The sequence below is a fragment of the Tiliqua scincoides genome, chromosome 4, assembly GCF_035046505.1.
Source record: "Tiliqua scincoides isolate rTilSci1 chromosome 4, rTilSci1.hap2, whole genome shotgun sequence".
In the NCBI taxonomy this organism is placed as follows: domain Eukaryota; kingdom Metazoa; phylum Chordata; class Lepidosauria; order Squamata; family Scincidae; genus Tiliqua; species Tiliqua scincoides.
This window is the reverse complement of record NC_089824.1, coordinates 100,503,031-100,527,311: the sequence shown is the minus strand read 5'-3', so window position 1 is coordinate 100,527,311 and position 24,281 is coordinate 100,503,031. Positions and strand designations below refer to the sequence as shown.

The 24,281-nt window shown below is 42.1% G+C and overlaps 1 protein-coding gene across 1 annotated transcript in view; it reads right to left on the bottom strand.

Annotated features, from left to right (window-relative positions):
• The window catches only part of ADCY2 (adenylate cyclase 2), a 121,878-nt gene continuing 97,597 nt past the window's right edge, over positions 1-24,281 (bottom strand). Inside the window, exons 16-25 of the mRNA XM_066623703.1 lie at positions 23,939-24,076; positions 21,774-21,899; positions 20,405-20,589; positions 17,521-17,605; positions 12,276-12,434; positions 10,052-10,198; positions 5,087-5,194; positions 3,540-3,654; positions 928-1,052; positions 1-157 (exon numbers count right to left, since the gene is read on the bottom strand). Of these exons, the coding sequence (XP_066479800.1) occupies positions 5-157; positions 928-1,052; positions 3,540-3,654; positions 5,087-5,194; positions 10,052-10,198; positions 12,276-12,434; positions 17,521-17,605; positions 20,405-20,589; positions 21,774-21,899; positions 23,939-24,076 (1,341 nt within the window). The 3' untranslated portion in view covers positions 1-4. The remainder of the gene's footprint in view (positions 158-927; positions 1,053-3,539; positions 3,655-5,086; positions 5,195-10,051; positions 10,199-12,275; positions 12,435-17,520; positions 17,606-20,404; positions 20,590-21,773; positions 21,900-23,938; positions 24,077-24,281) is intronic.

Below are 24,281 nucleotides of genomic sequence, written 5' to 3'. Positions count from 1 at the left end.
TATTTCAGGACGCCACATTCCCTTGTGACAGGGATTTTGTCATTTCAGTATGTACAAAATAGGTCTGAAGCTCTCCTTTTCCTTTAACGTTAATTATGCCTCTGCAGGTACAAATGTAACCCAGGGTTTGCAAGACATTCTGAGTCTCTTCTGTGACCTGAAAGGTGAGAACATATGTTTTTAAAAACGAAACGTACCTGAAAGTCTCTTTTCCCCCTGCTCTGTACTCTGGAGTGGAAAAACTGAACCAATTGTGAGGAGATCTTTCATTAAACCTGGTCAACTATCCCTCATGGAGGATAACCTCCTGCTAGGTGTGTCTCTTATTGACTTTAATGGACAAGTTTGCTGGGCATATTATGTGAGGTATTTCTCTAGATTCAAGTTTCACAATTAAGTTCTCAAAGGGGTGCCATGCAGTGCTGCCCACCCTCTTCTTCCTGACTTGCTGGGCTGAGATCCCATGAGATCTTGCAAGATTAGCTACTTGGACAAGATCTTGCACAATTTGCGTAAGTTCTTACATGATGTGGTCCAGGCAAGCTGAGAAGAGGCCATGTGGCACCTCTGTGAGTGGAAAGGCTACCACGCCCCAGTGTGTTTGGGAACCACTGTAATTAGGGATGCTTATGGAAACCACCTCTGCCAGATTCTTCTCTAGATGGGCTTCCACATTACAGAAATTGTTTACCAGGGAAACCTGTAGTTCTTCCAGACTCCTGAAAGTACATTTCCAGAAAGTTGCAAAAAAATTTTAAAAACTGTAAAAAGCGAAAAAAGCCAATCCATTTCCATGAATTTTTTTTTTTATGTTTTAAAATTTCCGTAGAGGAGCATAATTGAAGGATTAAAAAAAATATTGAAATAAAAAAAGATGTTTACAGAAATTGTTGACTTCAACAGCATTAACATGACATAAAATCATACCTGTATTTTATCTAAGACACCTGTGCTATCCATCCTGCTGGCCACATTTACAGTGTTGCCCCAGATATCATATTGTGGTTTTTGAGCCCCAATGACACCAGCAATTACAGGTCCATGGTTAATACCTATAACAACAATGGCAAGTTAATCTACTCGTTAGCATATACTGTATACAAAGATACGGTACATCAGGGACTGGAAGGTGCAGGTGCAGGTGTGGAAGGTGAGGAAGAACCACTTCACTGTAATCCATGGAAAAGCACCGTAGCTGTCATACTCACACCTGAGGAGGCTCTCCTTACACATGAGAAAGCTGGTGTAAGGAGAACCTCCTTGAATGTAAGCGGGGGGGACGACAGCTGCGGTGCTTTTCCATGGACTATGATGGGGTGGTTTTGCCTCACCTACCACATCCGTCCTGCACGTCCCTGCTGCACACTGACTGATTCGCTCACTTGTGGGGTTATGAAAATTAGTAGGGTACTTCCACATCACTTAGAAACTTACAATTTGGAGCAAATAATCCAAACATTAATAATACTGTACTGCAGTGGTTCCCAAACTGGGGCATTGCAATGCCCCAGCCAGCACTGCTCCCTTAAAGGGTGAGGTGACAGAGACAGCGATGACACGATCACCAGGATCGCACCACTGCTGGGGAGGAAAGAGGTTCTATAAACCTACCTGTGGGTTGCTATGGCTCTGTGGAGAGTTCAAGGAGCCCACAACCCCCCTACAGGCCTCCCCGCACCTCTAAACTGCTGAAAATAGAGGGGAAAAACCCACTTCCAGTTTTTGTTGCTTCACTTCTTCTCACCAACATCACTGATGCTCAGTGTCCTACAACTTCCACCCCACAAATACCCCCTATGTATAAACTACTTCATATCAAAGGTTGCTGAAGGTGAATTGTTTTGATTTATTTGTGTGAATTCAGGTTGAAGTTTCTGATTAGCCATGAAGTTCACTGTGTAGCCTTGGGCAAGTGACTATCTTTCTGCCTAACCTACCTCAGAATTTTGTTGTAAGGCAAAATAAAAGTTTCTCTGGGCTTCCTGGAGGAAGTAATTTAAGCAATACATGATATAACAGACAAATTATTTCATATTAATCCATTTTATTAGAAGATTTAAATAGACTAGGATAAATAAAATGAATAAAATGGATAAATGAATAAAATGAATAAAATAAAATCTTTATTAGAAGATTTAAATAGACTAGGATAAATAAAATGAATAAAATGGATTAATATGAAATAATTTGGCTGTTATATCATGTATTGCTTAAATTGCTTCCTCCAGGAAGCCCAGAGAAACTTTCATTTTGCCTTACAACAAAATTCTGAGGTAGGTTAGGCAGAAAGATAGTCACTTGCCCAAGGCTACACAGTGAACTTCATGGCTAATCAGAAACTTCACTGTTAAAAGAATATATATAGTAGCTTGTTAAAAGTGCAGGTCTGTACCATTTCCCCAAATGCAGTCACAAACCATGGTAGCATCAAGTCTAATAGATTAAAAATAAAATATTGAAATGAATGGGGACCCCCTGAAATTGGCTTGCAACCCACCTAGTGGGTCCCAACCCACAATTTGAGAAACACTGTATTAGTTTATTTACTGCAGAAGTGTTTTAATTAAAAGAAGGGCCTGAGAAATGCAGTTAACTAGAACTGACACATGAGTATTCATGCGCATGGAGGGGGAACTGCCAAAATCTGCAAAAGGGAGTTAGCCCTAAATCCAGCGGTTGCCAAGGGTAGCAGCAGGAAGAATGAGGGCCTGAGACTTGGAGGGATAGGGGGTAAGGGATAATTACAGCCTAGCTGGAGAGAACAGCCAGACATTGCCAGGAGTGGGAAGAATATGACATAGCTTTGCTGATCCAGGAAGCCGCAGTATGGCAGCTAAGAGGAGGCAACTGGATTCCACCTTTAGCCCCAGGTGGCATGCATGCTTGAAAAGGACTCTTAATCCTAATGATTCCAGGGAGGATAATAAATAGTTTTCCCCTGTCTGATGCTTGCTACTTGGAAGTGTCATAACTGGATTATTATTATTTTTTTTTAAACTTTGCTGCATTACCAACACTTGGTGAGCTCCTTGGGGATGAACTCACAGGACGTTGAGTTGCCCCTCTGGGATGTCAGAACAGTGTTTTTGTAGGACTGAAAACACAAAATGTATCTATTGGATACCCCTTGTTTACTAAAACATGTACTCTGTCAAAGTAGGACATTTGGTTAATTACACATGATTTTAAAAATTCATGTTGTATCCTATAGATCTTTTTCCTTTTTTATTCTAGTAACTTCTTAAAGGGTAATTGCTCCCCCCCCCCAAAAAAAAATCTTATTCTGATTGTTTGTCCTTCCTGAATCAACTGTGAAGATTCTGCTCCTAATATGGTCACTGCTTAAACTGCTTGAGATGGGAACTTTTTTGTTGAAAAGTGGTATATAAATATTCTTAACAACAACAACAATTGTAGCAGCTTTCTCTATTGACATAAGGATCCACACTTTCTTAACTTTTCTCTAGCTCGAGGTCTACTTCTGGAAATGGGATTTTACCAGTTTAGCTAAGACAAGATTTAGTATTTGTGCCACTTACCAACTCGTAGCTTGAAGTCATTGAAGGAATGCTTGTTTATGACATCTAGTTTTGCTCCAAGGGCAAATGCAAACTCCACCATAGTCCCAATGTGCATGTACTGTCTTTCAGGTTCCTGAAAATAAACACGTATACAGAGTGATCATCAAAACCATATTGCTCAGTTTGTTCTCAGTGAAACTCTGCATGAACACTGCAACATACTGGGAGGAATGAGTCTTCGTACTAGGGTTGCAGTCCTTGGCAGTAAGTTCCATTGAACTCATTGGGACTTACTTGTGAGTGAACACACATAGGATCAGGCCATATAATATTTATCTGCTGTGTCCATGTAGCAGGGACAGCAGATAAAGGATCATATTGGATCTTCAGCATAGCTCAATGGTTCACACATGCCTCAGCACTACATCAGAAGCTGCACTGCCCAATTTGTACAAAATGGAGTAATAATGAAGAGGTCTCCTCAGTGGTGCCTGTCTGAACTTTGTGAATCCTGACTGAGGATGGTTCAGTTGCCTTTTGGGCCTGGTCTGCACTATTGTACACCAGTATATAATACAGCCCCATTTTGAGCTGCAGGAATAGAAAAAAAGAAAGAATCAGGATGTTTCAGTTTTCTACAAATACACTGCATGTTTCTTCAAAAGTATCCCCTTTGCTCAACATAAATCTGTTCTTAGAATCTGGGGAGAGGGGAAATTAGTTTTAACATCCCCACATACATAAGGGATTCTTCTAATACCAGAGCATAAGGGTTTATATAAGTATGCTTGAGGAATGATATTCCCCCCAGAAATTCTGTAGCCTTTCACAGGCATTCTAAATTTATTCTAGTGAGATACTAAATATAAATCTTGTCCCATAATAAATAAATTGTTTGTTTGAGACTGAAATTATATTCAGATTTAGAAAATGAAAATGTAATGTTTTGCATTTTGTGAGAAACGGAGGCTGCAACCCTAACCACGCTTTCCTGAGAGTAAGCCCCATTAAACAAAATAGGACTTACTTCTGAGTAGACCTGGTTAGGCTTGTGCCCAGAGAGAGCACGCGCACACTGTGTTTTACGGCTGGTTACTAAAGTTGGTTAAAAAAGTAAACACATTAGCAGGCCCAGGGACAAGTAAGCAAGTAAGCCCACACAGGGATTTGGATGGAGATGGGGAATCGGTTCAATAGGGTGGGGGAGGGGTGGAACTGGGTGGTGACGGGGGTGGGTTGGGCCTGGGAGAGGGGCAGTGGCGTTTTCCTGAGCCTTTTCCTGGGCCTGATTAACCTTCATGGAGCAACATGGACTTGTGCCAGTGATTCAGCTGGTGCAGGTCTGAGTTGCCCCATAGCAGCTGTCTCCTTACCCTGTGGAGACAATCGAGCAGCTGAAAATCCTGTACAGTGGTAGCTACACCACTACATTGCCACATGGGGATTTAGTTAGGATTGGGCTGTAAGAAGCCCTGCTGTACACCCAGAATTCCCCATGTAGCCCCCTGCATCCCATACTAAATTTGCAATATGAACCCTACAAGCGGCATATAACTTTGATGTACCTGACTGTGTTCTTGGCTGGGCATTGCGCTTAGTCCTGTGGCTGCCATATAAGTGCTCCCAATGGTCTTAATCTTTTCAACACCACTAAATTTGGGTTTAGACAGCAGCTGTGAAAAGACAAAAGACATTCAATTTTTGGCAGCTAAATAATGCATCAGCATTGTTAATGAGCAGTTCCTAGTGTCTCCAGGCACTTGTTTGATGGAATAATACAAGCACATTCAGAAGATGTAGATCCAATACGTATGTGTCTTATTTTTACTTGTGGCCAAATTAGATGCAACAATGGCACATCCAAGTCTGCCTCAACTGCATACAAGTAAGAGGTGATGGGAATGCATGCTGGATTTTAGAGGTAAATCGGAATAGCTGAACCCTCCCTGCATTGTGAGTTTACTTCCCCATAGCCTCCCTCCCCCCCAATAATTTTCTTCCAGTCAAGCCAACCTCCTGTATCAGAGCTTGGCTGAGAAAGCGACATGGCAGTGCAAGTTACCCAAGCTCCAAGCTCAATCCTTCCTGGCAGAGGTTGATTATCTTATATAGCACACTAAGGCAGGATTGGATGAGGATATGAAAGGCAGGTATAGACCTCCTATTCCTGTAACCCAGTGAAGCAATGCTACTGCATTTACTAAGGGAGGGGAGGGAGAAAAGAAAAAGCTGCCTGTTGAGCAATAGACCTTCTCTTCGCAGATGCTATACCTGTATCAGGAAGGACTGGCCTAGATGTATTTGCTTTAGTGTCTGTAAGCCAGCTTGATTTAATTCAAAGTAGCAGATAAGAATTCAATAAATAAAATAAGAACATGTACCTACATGCTTTACTGTCAATTATTTTGTCACAGGAGCTTGTTAGAAAAATCTACTGACCCATAACAGTTGATTTTTTTGCTTTTGTTTTTGTTTAAAGCCCTATATGGCCATGAGATCATTTGCTGAGGTTGATAGGATTTTTGTGCTCTGAGAACAGAAAATGAGATTGACTTGTGAATCTGATGAGCAAAGCCCATGCTGATTTCTTAAAAGGCCTCTGCTTTGCAGTCTTTGGGGTCTTATGCTAATCGTTGCTCATGCAGGTCAGGTCTGCTGCATTTCAAGGTGAAAAGTGCATTTTGTGTAGTTCTGCAAGATGTACAAATTCAGCCAGAGTTTTTAGCTGTGTTTTTTTTTCTTATTTCCATACTTCACTACCAACCATCAAATTACACCGCAAACCACACTACGGGACACATTCGTTCTCGTTCAATTTCCCTATCAGATCTGAAGTCACCAGCTGTTTAACCATAAAAACATTCAGCAATTCTTTTGTGAGCATGCTGCTCTGAGTAGCAAGTGCATTTGTTTCAGACACTGGTGCTAGGAGATAACAGATCAGGCGAACAACCCAAAAACAACAGATAAATCCAAACAACCACAGAAGTAAAAACATGGCAGACAGCCTAAAAGAACATGCCAAACAATGGCAATTCAATTGAGATTCAGATAGTGCTTAGCAGCAAGCATCCAAATGACAATCCACTACATGTACATTGAAACAGTTCTGCCACTTGTTTTTGAAACTGCCAAAGCAAAGACTGCCACAGTGTAAGTAATCTTATTTTTACGAGATAAGAGAAATGCTGGTTTTGGCTGACGTATCCATTCTTTCAGAAACTGTTAGAAAAATGCTTTTTTGTTCGTTCTCAGCAATGATACCATGAGACCTGAACAATGGTCAATCAAACAGAGCTTTTCAGCCTACGTTTATGTTCTATCAATGACATACCAGGATGACTTAACTTTTGCCAAAATTAAAAAAAAAAATGTCATGCTTTGTCAGGAAAAAGGGTTGGACTGCCATTGAAGACTGGTTCTTTCAAAAGACCAACTGAGGCAGCAAACTGGACACCCACCTCCACCTGCTCATTTATTTCCGCTGCTTCTCTCTGGATTGGAAAAGAAGAGGGGACATTCTAGAGCTGAATACTCTCCTGTCCTCTTCCACTCCATCCCCCCTTTCCTTTTCCAATCCAGGGAAGTGGAAAGAGCAGAGGCTGACGCATCACCAGGTTAAGGGGGGGGGGCAACATTTGGCAGACAGCTGCAAGTACCAGGTTTGTGCCAGCCTTGTTTGTGTATTGTATTTTACTGGTAGGTGGTAATTTTCATTGTATGTCCATAAAACTGAGTTTATTTTTTTTTTTTAATCTGAATTTGTAAGTTGTCTTACAAGGCTTTTCAAACAGGTGTAGGAAATTATTCCAACTTCAAATATTCAGTGAGCATTAAACATAGCTCTGCATAGGGTAGTATTATAGCCGAATTCTGAGCTGCCCAGAGTTGCGGGACCGGGCAGCTCCACAGAGGGCTCCCACTGGATCCAGCGACTGTTTGGTCACTGCTAAAGTGAAGGTGCTCGTGTAGGGCGAGCAGCCCTGTCCAAGCGCCCTGGATCCTGCAGAGCTCGGAACCGCAGATCCACCTCTCCCCGCCCCGACACACCTCCCCCATGCCCCCAACCACGCCTCCCCCTCCCTGGAACGCCTCCCCTATGCCCCCAGACACGCCCCATCTCCCGTTCCACAGCCCGGTGGTCACAGAGACCGCCGAGCCACGGAAGCCACGGAAGCCAGGAGCGCCGGCGGTAAGCCCCGCAAATGTGCCTTACGGCACGTTTGCAACTGTGGTCTGCGCCGCGGAGGCGCGGCGTGGACCACAGGATCAGGCTCTTAGTCAACTATTTCAATATTCTCTAAAATGAGCTGTAACTAGCCATTTTCAGCAGACAGTGTTACTGCAGAACTTGGATTTGTGGTGCATCTCTCTTTGGAGGTGACGTGTGTACGTCAATATGGGTATTTTCATATAGCACAATTTAAAAAAATCAACACCACTTATGAGTAACGGTATGTGAAACCATGGCAGGAAAAAATGTAAGCAATTACATGGGGGTGAATTTTTTTTCTTTTTTCAAGCAGAGAGCAGCTACCACATACAATGTTCTGTTAGCTTATTATACAAACACTTTGAGGAATGGGGATTGAAGCATAGAAATAGAAAAAAGTGGCTAGAGGGTCTTAGATACAAGGGAGTGGCAACTGGATACAATTATCTTGTGTGCTCCCAGAGGCACCTGGTGAGTCACTGTGAGACATGAGAAGCTGGATTAGATGGGCACTTGGCCAGATCCAGCAGGGCTCTTCTTATGTCTCTCAGGCTGGACTTCTGGAAAAAAAACCTGAACACCAGCATCAGCCTTGGTTCTAAAGGGGCACAGAATGGTGCTGCTCAATTCACTGGCATGTCTGCAGGGAACTCTTACTTATGTTGAATTGCAAGTTAAGAGCGGAAAACTGGTTAAATTTTAAACCAGAAATGCCATTAAGGCTTATGATTGTGCATAACTCTAGTGTCTCCCTCCCCTGAAGCAACCCCTGCCCAGCTGGCTTCCTTTCCTACCTCTCCAACATGTACAATTTACCCTTTGTGGCCTGATCCCCATGATGCATTTGTCCATCACACAGTGCTTCTACAAATCATTCTCCTATGTTTAAAAATAGAGCATGAAATGGGTTTATACTATATATGACACCTTCCTGTTATGATACAAGCATTTTTGTACCTTTCTTGGAATCTTCCTGGGAAATAGTCAGATTTATAAGCCCTTAACATAAGAACAGCCCCGCTGGATCAGGCCACAGGCCCATCTAGTCCAGCTTCCTGTATCTCACAGCGGCCCACCAAATGCCTTAGAGAGCACACAAGACAATAAGAGACTTGCATCCTGGTGCCCTCCCTTGCATCTGGCATTCTGACATAGCCCATTTCTAAAATCAGGAGGTTTCACATACACATCATGGCTTGTAACCCGTGATGGAAATTTGTCCAATGCCCTTTTAAAGGCATCTAGGCCAGATGTGATCACCACATCCTGTGGCTAGGAGTCCCACAAACCAACTACACGCTAAGTAAATAAATATTTTCTTTTGTCTGTCCTAACTCTTTCAACACTCAATTTTAGTGGATGTCCCCTGGTTCTGGTGTTGTGTGAGAGGGAAACGAGCATCTCTCTATCCACTCTATCCTTCCCGTGCATAATTTTGTATGTCTCAATTATGTCCCCCCTCAGGTGTCTCTTTTCTAGGCTGAAGAGGCCCAAGTGCTATAGCCTTTCCTCATAAGGAAGGTGCCCCAGCCCAGGAATCATTTTAAAAAATCATTTTAGTTGCTCTCTTCACATATAACCCTGTGAGTCAAAAAAAACATCTTGCAGGGGACATGCTTTTGCAGGACTCCAACAGTGCAATCCAAGACGTATCTCCTCAGAACTAATTCAATGGGATTCACTGAATTCAGTGGGATTTACTCCCTGGTAAGTATATATAGGAATGCAGCCAAACTAGATTTTTTTAATGCTCAAGGAAAGAGTGAAGAAAGGTTTCTTCCAAAGAAAGAACTCTGAGAATCATCTATCTTAGAACTCATGCCCACAGTAGGTTTTGAACTGGCGACCAAAGGCAGATCATATGGGAATTCAGGCATTGTACCACCACCTTGGTCTGGTCAAATAATCGAACAGCAGGGTGATCAGACTCACTAGCTTCCTTATATCCATAGGTTAGAGCAAGTCAGGTGAAACTCTCCCGGACTCCTTGAAAAACGTTTGGGTCAGGCTTGTTCACAGGCCTCAGCAATTAGGAGACAAGCTTTTTATTGGCTACAAGTCACCTTCACCATGCTCTCTGCCTCATTCTCCTCTCAACTGCACAGGATGTAGGTCTGACATTCTGTGATGCTATAGATAAGTTTAAGATGCTATTCTGCCTGAAAGGGTAAACAGGTCCTGTTGCCTGCACATTAAGCATGTCAGCCACTGCCCATTTGCTATAGATTGTGATGGTAATGTGGGAATGATTACTGCTTCACTTCTTTGCAATGGATTCACTTCTTGCTCATATTGTGTTCTGACATGAAGTACTTACATCATCAAAGTCAGCAATGATCTCATTTAGAAGTCTCAGACATTCTAAGCCCTCTTTGTTGACATCAGATTCTGTATAAAATTCTTTGAAATCTGGAATGGAGGCAAACATGACGCAGACGCAGTCATATGATTGATGATATAAATCCTATTCAAGACAGAAGATTAAGAAGCTTGGTCATAAAAATATTGTCAACACAAGAAACCCAAAATATGGCACAGATGAGAGAGGAAAGAAAAAAGCAGAAGGACAATGATTTTCATGAATGGTGCCCTTGCTCCTTGTACCAAAGACGACAACTTCATTTTATTAGTACTTGCTTTATTTTGAATCTCTTTTGTCTATGAATAATTTTCCTGGGTAAACACACAAATACAACTTGACTATTCTATTTATTGATTAAAATAACTCTCTACATACACATCTGTCTCTCTGTTGCACGTCTCAGTCCTACAGATACAATGCATACATGTTGCTAATAATCAAGTGACAAATTTAACACCAATACATCTTGAATGCGCACACCTCTCAGAATCTCATTTCCATCTCAATGCAAAAGTGTCAGGAGTTCCCAATGCTCCACAGAACAAAAACACAGTGCAGAACTGAAGGATTTCTGTTATTTGGAAGAACGCACCTTTGACAACCATGACACTGTTTTCTTTTATCCTTTTAATTAAGCTGGAAGACTACAAAGATCGCTTTACCCAATTTGAATCACAATTACTGACTGTCAAAAAGATATGCATCGTTGCCATGCAGGAAACAGGAAATCCATTTTAATTAAGTTGATGTATACCTGGAACTCAGGTACATTTCCCTATTCACTTTAATGCTTCCCTATTCACTTAAATAGAAGAGGTAGCTCCACATGTGCATCCCTTTGCATGTACACAGCTGCCTTCTTTAATGAAGTACACTAGTGGCAGAACTCTGTGTGTACAGAAACTACTACTTACAAACTTACATAACATGCTGGGTTCCAGAGGTCTGTTCATAAGTTGTTCGGTTCATCAGTAATACTCCAAAGTACACTGATGCACTTTGATTGTTGCCACTTTCACTAGAGACACTGCTCAGTTTCACTTCCAACCTTGTGAGATTAATTGGGAATCCTGACAGTTTCACCATGGAGCTGCACAAAATGCTCCTGAGCGGCTTCCACAGTCAGTAGCATCAGCTGCAAACCAGAAGTTGGGGCTAAAAGTGTTCCCTAATTTGCACATTTGTATACTGATCATTTGTAACCAAGAGAACTTCTGTATTTCAGAGTTCCCAACTCTGCAAGAAACTGATGGATCAGAGTGAGAGAATATGAATACCTGATTGTTTGTAATCAGCTGAATGGAGTATGTGTTTTGAGCATTAATAGGATGTAGCTGAGGAAGATAACATGGTACGCAGTAATGCAGAAAGAATATTAGGATTACTGCAGATCCAGCCCCAGGTATCAGAGCCCACACAGCAAATTTCCCTCCAGAGATGCCCTCCTACCTGCAAGAAGCCGAAAGGGAGTCATTCTGCTCCCAATGCATGAAGGCCATGGACACAAAGACAGTCTGGGATCAGCAGTGTGGCCCGTGGTGGCAGCTCAACAGCACCAACCCCTTGACCAACCCCTTGACACAAGCCCTGGGATATGGAAATCCTCACCAATGTTTATTTCATATTGGACGCTTTGCAAAGTATTGGAATCATTCTTCCTGTGTATGTGTATAGCCATACACCAAGTGAGGCATTTTAAAGTTAGAATGTACTTAGCAAGGAAAGTTTTTGCATCTGGCTTGCAATAGCAACTGTCTGTTTCAAGGAATTGATGCCATTCTGAAGACTAGCTCTGGATGCTTGCCCACTCTCTCCTGCTCAACATTTGTACATTAAAAGATATTAAGTCTTCACTGATCTTTCACTCAAAAGGAATCAAAGTGCCTTAGTAGTACCTGGAACATCTCACTGAGTGTGTGATGGCAGTGTGTATATCAGATAAAATTTGTCATAATATTCCTCTCATGCTTATAAAAATGAAACTACAAATGAAGGCGAGCAGATTTGCCCACTTCCACTTTTAGTGGACTTTTACTTTTAGTGGAAGACTTCCACTTTTAGTGGAAGACAGGAGGGAGGTCTCTGTGGTCGTGCTGTGCAGAACTGCTTCAAAAGGAGTGCATGGCCCCTAGTCAGTTTGATCTTGAAACAGAAATGGCCCAACCTGGCAAGGACTGACCTCATTCTTCAAGTTCCTTGCCAAGAAATGTTCAGCCACATGAGCAGGCAGCACATTCTCCAGAAGCAGCCGGTTCAAGTTCTCCATGGTCTCAATCTCCTCGCGCTCTTTTTTGAACTTGTTCTTCCACAGGAAATCTAACCTACAGTAATATTCATTCTGTTACAAAGAGGACACAGAAATAAAGAAACAATAGGCATCTTGTCCTACCAGATGGTTTGAAGAGAAAGAAAAAAACCTCTCCCCTCCCCCCAGTGGCATATCTAATGATCATGTAGCCCGGTGCCAAGCTCAAAATATTGCCGCGGAAGTGACGTCAAAACAGGAAGTGACATCATACCCGGACTTTTGAAAAAGTGAAAAATGGGAGGAACCCACCACCTCCCCCTTGCTCTGCTGCCTCCCCTCAGTCAGTGGCATAGCTAAGGCATCTGTCTGCTACCTGGGGTCAAAGATTTGTAGCCCCCAACACAGACAAAATCAAATTTAATTCAGTAAACAAATAAAAAGTATGCCCCTTATCGGTCAGAGACACTGTGCTGGGGTGAAGACGGATGGTTATTCTCTCCTTGCTAAATATAAGAACTTGAAAAAGTGCCTTTTTACACAGTTAGCAGGGAAAACTGTATTATGATACATGGAAATAAGAGCTGACCCATATTGACACCTTTTTATTTCATGCTGTATCATGATAATATGTCATTGCAACATGTAAAAAACATAATAACATTTCATTGCCTCTCAGAACAATCAGTTTCATAGGTCAGTTTTGAGTTAAGAAAATCCACTTTTTGTTCCATAAGGTAGTTGTGTTTTCATTTTATGGTTAATTGGCAATAACGTTTGATAGAATACAGATGTTCCAATGCGGTTTGCTTCATTGCATTCACCATTAAATTACCTTCCCAATGATATATAACATGATGGTATTATTCATACATACTAAGATTTTCACAATTTTGGTCACTAGTGTCAAGCTTAGCCTAAAGCTTGAAGCCTGGTGCAACTGCTACACCCTGCACCCCCTTAGCTATGCTACCCCCGAAGTGATGAAGAAGTATGTATTTATCCAGATCAAGCTGGGAACATATACGTGCATGACAGCAGGCTTCTACATAGGCATCCTTAGCTGGATGAGGAATTGCACAAGCCAAATGGGTGCTGAATGCACAAATCCCCCAACCTGTTCTAGCAATCAGGGCTGAAAACATGGAGCCTCAACAAAAAGCACTGATAGTGCTTATCAGTCGCTCACAAAGGGGGAAAGGTGGCTGGGATTAGTATCTCTTCTCCTGCCTGCTCTTTGCCAAAATATTGCCAATTACCTAGCAGATCATTTCATGCACCCAGTGCATTGGGACAGTGCTATTCAGACTGGGGCATCGCGATGTCCCAGCCTGAGGGCCCTGGCCTCTGCCCTCTTAAGGGGCAGAAGGGAAGGCAGTGACGCGATCCCCAGGGTCACGTCGCTAACGGAGACAATGTGGCCAGAGACAATGACCCTAATGCTGCAGTTTTCAAACTGTCTGGGAGTTTGAAAGCTGCAATAAGTGCTTCTAGGGGAGGGGAGGGAGGCAGCGGGGGTGGGGGGAAGGCAGCGATGCGATCCCCAGGATCACGGGGCTGCAGGGACTGGGATGTATTTTCCAGTCCCTGCAGCAACGTCCTGGGGGTGCGGGGACCTCTGCGCAAGTGGCTGCAGGGCTTCCCAGCCTGCGGAAAGCGAAAGAAACCAGAAACTTCCGGTTTTGCGGAAGTGGAGCGTGATCACTCCACTTTTGCTTTCTGCAGGCTGGGGAGCCCTGCAGACCCTCGTGCAGGGCTCTCCACACCCCCAGGACGTTGCTGCAGGGACTGGTGAGTACATCCCAGTCCCTGCAGCCCCGTGATCCTGGGGATCGCATCGCTGCCTTCCCCCCACACCCGCTGCCTCCCTCCCCTCCCCTAGAAGCACTTATTGCAGCTTTCAAACTCCCAGACAGTTTGAAAACTGCAGCATTAGGGTCATTGTCTCTGGCCACATTGTCTCTGGTTGCAAGCAGAAGAAAATAGGCTGAAGCACACAAAGGGTTTCCCAGGGTCTGAAATGAAGGAACTGAACTATTAAGAGGTGCCACACAGATTTCAGCTCAAACTATGCAATGTAGACAAACAAGAGCCTTAACAAAATTAAGCAAACTAAAAAAGAAACTAAACCCCAAATGTAACCCTAAAAAAGTGGGTTTTCAATTTCCACTGGACTGATGAAAGTAAAAAGAACATCAAGAATTGAAGAATTTGGGTAAGGCCCCTCCCCCTCACTCACTCACTCTCTCTCTCTCTCACACACACACACACACTCTGCAGCAATGCCTCAACATTTTCTGATTGAATACTGGTCCAAGAAACATTCTCCTTCTATAGCTAGTGGAAAACATATTTTCCTCCTCCCAGTTTTTCTGCCACTTGGCTGAGTTCTACTGCTGCAGTTCATTGAGTTGTTTATTTTTGCAATGTTTTAAATCTCTTTGCTTAATTTTTAAATGATTAAAAAAAAACAACCCACTATATTTTACAGTATTCACAGCCCAATCCTATTCCCCACTGGTACACAGGATTTCAAGGCTGCCAGTGCAGGCTCCACTGTATCTCGAAAGCCAACAAGGAACCTGGTCAGCCAGGAAAGGAAAGAAAAATTTTACTTATCTCCGCAGCTGCTGCCTGGTCCCCTATGGGCCAACTCAGATTTAAGCTGGTGATTTTGCTATTAGGTCGAAGAAGTCGTATTGCAGCCAGGTCAGTGGTTCGGAATCTGGCAGACATTACTGTCACTGAGATCCACCCCTGGCCTAGGCTGATCCTCACCACGATCCACCCCCACTGCCACCGTGTCTAAGCCGACAGTCTTTGCACCTGCGGCCATGTTCTATGGACTATCAGAGATATTGTAGCAATGACAGACCTTGAGACCCACCAGCCTACCATGCAGATAGGATTGGATGGTTCAGATTTATTGGTCACCTTATTCTAAAAAATAAACTAATAGTGGTAATAATGTTCCTATATCAAAACACTTTAAAAACAAATTAAACCCTTTTGTTCTTAGAAAGGTTAAAAATTTCAGTGGGATGTGTGTCGTGTTGGCAGTGAGGTCACAGTGCCCATGAAACATGGACATACTAGAGTTCCATAGCCTTGGAGGGGAGAGAAACAGTACAAGTTGCAACTTTTAATTAAAACTAAGATAGTCAATTAAAATACCTGCTTCACTTGCTTAACCCCAGCCACCAAATAAAAGCTAAAGGCTACTCAAAGCTCAATAAGATACTTCATTGCAATATTAATATTTCCACAAGGGTAAGACGACTTTCAATTAAACTGCACAACATAAACACAACATCTGCACAGATGAGAGGAGACAAAATCTTGATGGTATTAAAGTCTTTGGCTGGCTCCTACCAGTCAGGTTCAGGCTCCTATTGACACTGCAGTGCAATAATGGAGAGTAAGGCAGCAAATCGACAATCATGCTGAGGTCAAATGTGATTATAAAAGGAACGTAAAGGAAAGCAGCAGTGGGCTGAGAGAGATGTGCACAAAACAGACTCAGAACTGACAAAACAAAGCACTTTCCCCACAAAGCATTATTTAACTTAAGGAATTCACTGCCATAGCACTGAACAAATTAAGCTGTAATCCTAGGCACATTTTCCTGGATGTACGATCTACTGAACACAATGGCGGCTTGCTCCTGAATAAGTCACACATAGGATTGTGCTGTTAATGGAGGGAAAGCCTATCATTTGTGCTTGCTACATGCAACTTCCATGTAAAGATGCAGGCGATCTCTAATTATCAGACACTGGGGCAGGCAGCAGGGGAGGATCAATTTCATGCCCTACCTATGAGCTTTCCCAATGGAAACAGAATACTAGACAAGATGGGATTTTTTTGCTTTGATCCAACCAGGCAGTTCTTGTGTTCTTATAAAACATTTAGGAGTGAATTATCTTGATTAAGATCCTGGCACTGATTCTAGTAGCTACTCACAAAAATTACACTGTAGACACCAAGATCATGAATAGCACAGTTTCAGGATCTGACCATATTATGCAAACTACAGTAGTGAAGTGCACATTTATCATGAAAATTAGTGCTGCATGGCCTTTCCACGCCTCATTGCTATCCTAGGTTAATTTATTGAGGAAAAACAAACAATTTCTTCCTTAGCTCTTTCTCATTCAGTTTATAAAGTGAAACAAAAACAGCCGCTGCAACGCCAAATAGACCTCTCTGAAAACTAAACTACGGTATTAAGAGTACTGCAGTAAACTGATCATTATCAAGGAACTGGAAAACACAAACAGAATCCTCAATTTACATTCAAACACGTCTCTTAACATGCTATTAAAAATATCTGTCTTTAAATGTGAAAGAATTGTGGAAACCCAATGCTATGGAAATTGCAGTTTTCAAGAAGCTGATTTTTTAATGTTACCATTAACAGAATCCTCTACTTTAGATTAGAGTTCATCTAAACAACATTTATTTATTTTTGTTTATACCCAGCCTTTCCACCAAACAGACACGCTATTTAAAAACAAAATCCCTATAATACAACAATAAAAGTGAGTTAGAGAAACAGCTTGCTCATGTCTCTTGATCCTGTCTTGTAGACCAAGAGAAGGATATATAGGCAAACTACTCCCTGAAATCATGTATAGAAGAATACAATGAAGAAAGATGTCGATAAAATGGACAAAGATATGCGAGGCAAGTTGTTCTCAACTGTATGTTCAAGATGCTGTTATGCTATAGAAATCTGACATGTTACCTCAGCACTACTGGTCTATCCTGTGGCTAATGCACATAACAGACGCAGAAAAGGTAAGTGGAATAAAAGACAAGAACAGTCTCAGTTGTCAAGAGAAATTTCCAAGGTCACCATGAAAGGCACACCATGAAAGATGAACCAGAAGTGACCATTTCAAAGGTGACTGTGCATTTCATTCCTTGCAACAGATACAATGCTCAATTGTTCTCCCCTTATGTCTTCAGTGTCATCTGCTCATCAATTCACATCAAAACAGTCTTTCAATAACAGTGAGAGAGTCCAGCTATTCAAGGTGAAGCAGGTGTCAGCACTTGTGTAAATTATGCTTGCTAGAATTGTCTTTGTGAGAAAGACACAGTTGGAACATCATAAGCAAACTTGCAGTAAACCTTCTAGGGGCACAAAAAAGCTGGAAAAGGTTGGGAGCCCTACCTGTCTGCTGAGTACCAGTAAGGTGACAAAGAATATGAAGAGAGACACAGAACCCATCGTCTTCAGATCCTTCAGTATCCCTGGCCTATGAAAACAAAGACAGAACTAGAGCATGTAGGAATATAAAAGTGCTATAAAAACTGTGAACCTGGTCTGAATTCTAATCAGTGGGGACCCAAGCTGGCTTACAGTCAGTTTATTTAAATTGTATTACCTTCTGTTTATTTAAATACAAATGAACATAAAACATCTAAACAAGAGTACAAAAAGAGTATGTATCCCTCATTTTCACAAAGTTGCAGTGGTGGTATGGTGAATACCACATAACAGAGAGTTCAGAAAACAACAAACTAATCTTTAAAAAACGAATAAAGCAACTAAAATGCAGTCCGAAATGCAGTCCTAAAAAGATGGGTTTTCTATTGCCACTGGACTGATGGAAGGGAAGGAGCCACCAAAATCTTCACCAGTAGAGAAGTCTACATGTGAGGGGTCATCACAGAGAAGGCCCTCTTCCTCCACAGGGCCTCAATCTCTGCATTCCTTATAAACTGTGCCACCATGCAGCTCTAAGCCAAACTCTGTGTAGCATGGAGCTCAGCAATCTGGAAGTTTGGCAATGACACAAGACATCATCACCAAGCATCTGGAATCACGGTCACGACCATTCACAATGCCACATGCCAGAAAAGGGGTCTGCAGACTGGTATGGGTGCCTTAAAGGAAATATAGCTCAATGTATGAGTTTTTACATATGGGGGAGGCTGTCCTTCAGATACCCTGGTCTTAAGCCATTTCAGACTTTGAAGATAATTACCCGCACTTGGAACTGCACTCGGAAATGGACTGGCAGTCAGTACAATTAATGGAGTAGTGGAATGACATGATCCTAGCATTCAGTGCTAGTCAGGAATCGTGTGACACCATTCTGCATCAATTGTAGTTTCTAAATGGTCTTTGAGGGCAGCCTCATATAGAGCATGTTACAGTACTCTAACTTTGATGGAACCAATGCATGGGAAACCATGGTCCGGTCTGATCGCAACAGGAAAGGACACAGCTGATGCACCAGCTTAAGCCATAAAGTGCCCCTATATTCACCACCTGGACATCTAGGAGCTATGCTGGGTCCAGATGCACCCCCAAACTGCAAGCCTGGTCTTTCAAAGGAAGTATAATTCCAGTTAGAACAAGCTGATGATCATCCAGACAAATCTGTTTTATCCAGATTTAATTTCTGCCTGTTAGCTCATTCAGTCCATTACTGAGCCCAGACAATAATTCAGGACTTTGACAGCTTCCTTTGGCATCAGATATAAAGCTTCCTTTGGCATCAGACATAAAGCGGGGTGTCCTAAATATACTGGTGGCACCCAACCCTAATCCTATGATAATCTCTCCCTGCAGTTTCATGCAGATGTTATACACCATTGAAGTTAAGCTGTTAAACATTCATTTCATTGAGGTGCACCACCAGCTTTCTAGCATTTCTAACATTTTTTCTTGGACATAACACTTTTGGGTGCCATGGAAGAAAAAGGTCGCATAGTTAAACATTCCCCTGGGTATACAGGACTAGCATGCTGAAAAGAAAGCAGGCTGGCTTGGTTGTTTTCAGCATTGGATGTTGTAAAGGGAGATCTACTAAATGAGGAAAGAGTGTGTATGAGTCAAACAAGGTAGATATCTTGGACCATTATTTGTTGACTTACCCATTTTACAAGCTCAGATGACGATTGAGTTTTATTGGCAGAATGAAATTTTGGCCATGGTAATAGAACACTGAAATATCTCATTTGTGGAAAACATTCATTTCCAACACAAAATGTTATAGTGTTTGCACATATGGTAACTAAAGTAAGAGAAGCTCTTACAAAAAGAGAACAATCTCCCTTGCCAGCATGACAAATCAAATGGGCATGTGATTTCTTCATTTAATGGGCTGATTCTTCCGATGTTTTCCTTGTTAATATTCCTTCTGTTTGTGCTGGTTAGGCTTATTGCCAAACAAACCAACAACATACACCTGAATGGAACTTATCCCCTCTTGCCTCCCCCACTTCACTCCAGAGCTCCAAGAACAAAAGTAGAGGAGGCAAACTAGACTTTTTGAGATGTCCTAGTCCTATGATTTTTCCCACCACAGCATGCAGCCACACCAAAAGAGGCTGCGCTGCATACTGTGGTGGAGGGGAGCTTGATTGGAGGCTTGGGAGGGGAAAAGGAAAATAATTTCCTTTGCCCCTCTGTAAGCCCCTTGACTGGCAATGGGTCTCCTCCAACCTGTGCCAGCTCTTCAGCTTATTGCAAGTCTAAGGAGGGCGTATCAGCTGGTAACAGAAGGGATAGCATCTGGCATAAGTCACTCATGCCAGGTGCCATCCCCTCCCACCTTTGACATACCTCTCGCCCTCCCCCCATTCCATCTTCCCCCACACTGTTTTGCTCACCCCCACCAACTCATCTCCACCATTGGGCCTACCTTGGCATGGGGCCTCTGCATTGTCTCCAGAGCTGTTCTGGAAGCATACAGCTAAGCGTGCTTCCAGATTTCCATTTATGACAGCCAGAAAGCATATTCCACTATATTAGGATTGGCCAGCAGAGTTACCACTATTCTCTCTCATTTGCTTATAGTGTTTAACACAAACATGTGATATGGCACCATCAAGCTGTGTGTCCCTTCAACCACACCTTGCATAGTTGACTAGTGGAGTGGGAGCAATGGAACATACCAAACAATGATGTCCAGTCACATTTTTGGGGGGGTTGGTTGTTGTGAGGAATGGGAGAAGAAACATGGAATGATGGCAACTGTAAGTCTCATAACATCCAGCTTGGCCCTCAGTAGCACCTTAACCCAGGGACAAATTAATTGGCCTACCTTTTTTGCGGGCCCATTGTGTACAGGAACTTGCTGTAGTCATCTAGCACAGAACCATGCGTATGCAGAAGAATGATGTTGTAGGCTACCAAAGCAATGAGCATGAGCGCCATTTTCAATTCATGATTTATTCGGAGGAAAACAGAACAGGAAATCAGGCCCAAAATGCAGCTGTAGATAAAGTACTGGAAGGGAAAGAACACACTAAATAAGAATTTGAGTCTAATTAGTAACTAAGGTTTTGTTTTCACTAAGGAGGTAAACCCATGTGCAAGCAGAACCATTTCAGATTACAGGTGGTAGTCACCTGATTTAGTGGGCCTTTAATGCGTTCAGCCGTTCCCCATCCCAACAGCCAGTTACTGCTTATCCACTGGTGGTAGAGGGCCAAGAGTGGGCGGTGAGCAGTGACATCAACAATTGCTATTCCGCCAGCCAGGTAATCAGTAGGACAGCGTGAGCCATTGCATAACTGATCTTTGGGGCTACACCCCCTCCCCATCATCCAGATGCACTTCATGGAGGCTCACATGTTTTAGCCTAGCCATCTCCCTCACATTTTCTATATTTTCTATGTGAAGTTTTCTATGTGAAAAAATCTTTTTTTTTTTGTATGTGTCATGAAATTGATGAGGCCGAGAGCCCCTCACACATTACTACAACGGAATGAAATGGGAAGTGCATTTCTGAAGCCATTCCATGCCACTGAAACATTTGGAAGACTAGCTGCATGAGCATGACTAATCACTGAGGTTCTTTTCACTCCATGGTTACACTTACTTGGTAGCCAGGAGATAACTAGATGACAAGACCTATGTAAATGGCTTCTTCCCTCATTGTTTTAGCCTTTGAAAATTTTACCACAACAGCCTGGGAGAAAACTACAGAAGAGCAGTTCCCACACAAGTGCACGAGGGGACCTTGACTCCCATGTACAGTAGATGTGGTCTGAGCTGGGGCAAAAAGTACAGTCACATGCACATTTACTTGGGAGAGTTGTTCCCATGTGAACCCAGTTTCTTGCCAGAAAATGAGCAAAAGATAAGGCTGTGAGGTTGGATTATCAAGCAACAACTATGCTGGCCTCTTCAAATGCAGCTTCTGAATGTATATGGACCACTGGGAAATGTGTCTACTCCTCCTTGCAAAATATAACACTTCCCTCAAATGGCAAATGTTGTCAAAGAAAACTGAGTGGTGAAAGTCTTTACGTGTACCTGAATCAGCATAAAAGCAATGGCAGAGGAGGCAACAACCACACTGCTATAGGTGCATGTAAATGGGGTTTTGGTTTACACAATTCCATTGATAGTAAGTGGAACGTGCCTGTTACAATCCACAAGAATAAAGAAATTTGATAAAAACTTACTGGTAAGAAAAAGTAGTTGCTTTGAATATACCAGAGCGTATGATTGCCTGCATAAGGCAAGCTTGTATTTGATGAATTAAGAATCGGGAGGAATTCAACCACATCACCTTTGTCATCCAAGAAAAACTACAACAAACAAATATGAAGTCTTAAGATCTCCATCAACTACACAAGTATTAAGGTGAAATTTAACACATCAAGATAAATGGAGGTTTTGATAAAGACTTAAATTTGAGATACATTGATTCATATTCACTACTTTCTTTAATTTTTCCATCACAAAGAAAGTCAAGTTTTTTCAATATGTTGAATGATAAGATTAATTTTAAAATAAGATTAATTTTTAAAATCTATTTGAAGCTTCTCATTTAAGAAAGAGATACACATCATTTTGTCATATTAAGCCACCATCAATAATTCTAATGACAATATAGTGAGCCTAGTCTACAAATTTTTTATCTACCTGAAAAATCTAGGTAAAGCACCCATACATAATAGAAGTAGATGCAGAATCAGATCTGGAGCCAAACAGCACTGACAAACAACATCTCATGCATACATGCTATACGCATGGTTTAAACAAAGATATGACGAAATAATGCTGTTTCTCCCTCTATTTTTAGTCATTTCTAGCCCCCTCCCACCCAAGTCCTTTGGGTTGCTGTAGCCTGGTAATCTAGATGCTCCCCTGAGGTTCTTTGATTGAAATACCATTTTCAAAAAGCCACATGTGCAAGTGGTCAATGTCTAGAAGCCGTTGAAGATTACACCACATAAACCAATCTTCATGCTAAGATTGGCATGTGCCCCACAACTGGGTAGCCAAACTTACCTGTCTAGGTAAAGGGGAGCTGGAGAAGTCAAGCAGTTTCCCCACATCCAATCCAGAAACATTGCCCCCCTCCCCCACAAGGATTAGAGGAAAAGCCTTGAGTTTCCCCCAGAGGCGAGGTGAAGGGCCAGGACTACAAATGCTCTGTGAATGTGCATGTCATGTAATACATGGAACCAGTTCAGGTTATAAAGTATTATCCAGACTGGCCTAAGGTCTTTTTCTTTGGATGTCCCTTGATGTTCCAACTTTGTAAGCAACCTTCCATTAGATTCAGTGATTCTTTAGGGAAAGGGACCAGAACATAGGGATTAGACCTCACACAGCTCTGTTCCTGTTGTCCCTATTTTTGTCTTAAGGGGCTCCTGTAATGCTTTTTCTTGTATGAATGGTTGTACCATTCACCATTCAGAATCATTCAGAGTCCAGGCCCCTCATCCAGTCCTTTGCAGCTCAATTTCTAAGTGCAAAATGCATCATCTTGACTATACTACACATGCCATATACATGAACACAAAGGCACCATGTGGTGCATTTCATATGCTGGCAGGGCTAACTTTGAGCTATTGATGATATGTTAATTCAGAATAATGCAGGAGCAATCCTATTATCATGAACCTCACTGCCTCTGAATTTTGCTGCAGGAGAGGGTTGTTTTCTCTTAACTTCTCCTTCTAGACATTTTGCCTCAGTGTAATTGACTGTAACAATATTGTTTTAAAATACTGCTTTTAAAAATGGTTCAACAGGAGTGGGAAGGGGGTGGGCAGCTATGGGGGTCCATTGCAGGACTTCCAGTACTTCCTGGCACTAGTTGGATGCCATCTTGTCTTCCAGTTAAGCGGCAAAATGTTCTGCTGAGTCAGTGTCCAGACCACTGCTGGATGCCTGGCGTCCCGACCCACCCACCCTTATTTTACATTATTCTCCCACTCAAAACATTTCAGACAAAGAACGAAAATATTTCTATTTATATTCTAAGTACTTTTACTTCCCGTTTCCCCTCATATCCACAACTCCCTGTTGAAGAAAAATGTTTCCTCTGATAAGGCTGGCAGCATATCAGCTAGAGTTCAAACAACATATTGGATGAAAAATTATTCATTTTCCTGTAAAAGAAAACCCGCAGTTTGGGACTGTGGGCCAACATTTTAGTTAATGCAACAAGTAGTAAATGGAAAACGAGAAAACTCTCCCAGTTCTCAGCATTGCCTGAATGGACCTCACACAATTAACAATGTGCGAGCTTTCCCTTCCCATGATTCTGTGTTAGTTTTGCTAATTGCATCAGGTTCAAGAGGAGACAACTGTAGCAAAAACTCATTAAGCTTACCATATTGAACACAGCCATTGTTAATATTACAGCTGTTGTTATCAAAGTGAGCGTGATTCGTGGCCATGGGCGATTTGCAATGACTCCGGATGACTTCAGAATCCACATCAGTGAGGATGAGACTTTCTTGTTACATTGCTGTATATAGGGTACATAAAAAATGCATGTCTATGAATATTTCTAATTCTTTTGCATTTGCTCTAAAACAATGCTTACAATTTTATATGGCAAGAACATTTAGACAACTAAAAAAATAGAACAGTGTGGGGGAATATCAACCATCACTTTATTATTAAACTAGTCTAGAGTCTAGATCAGCAATTTTCAATCAGTGTGCTGTGGC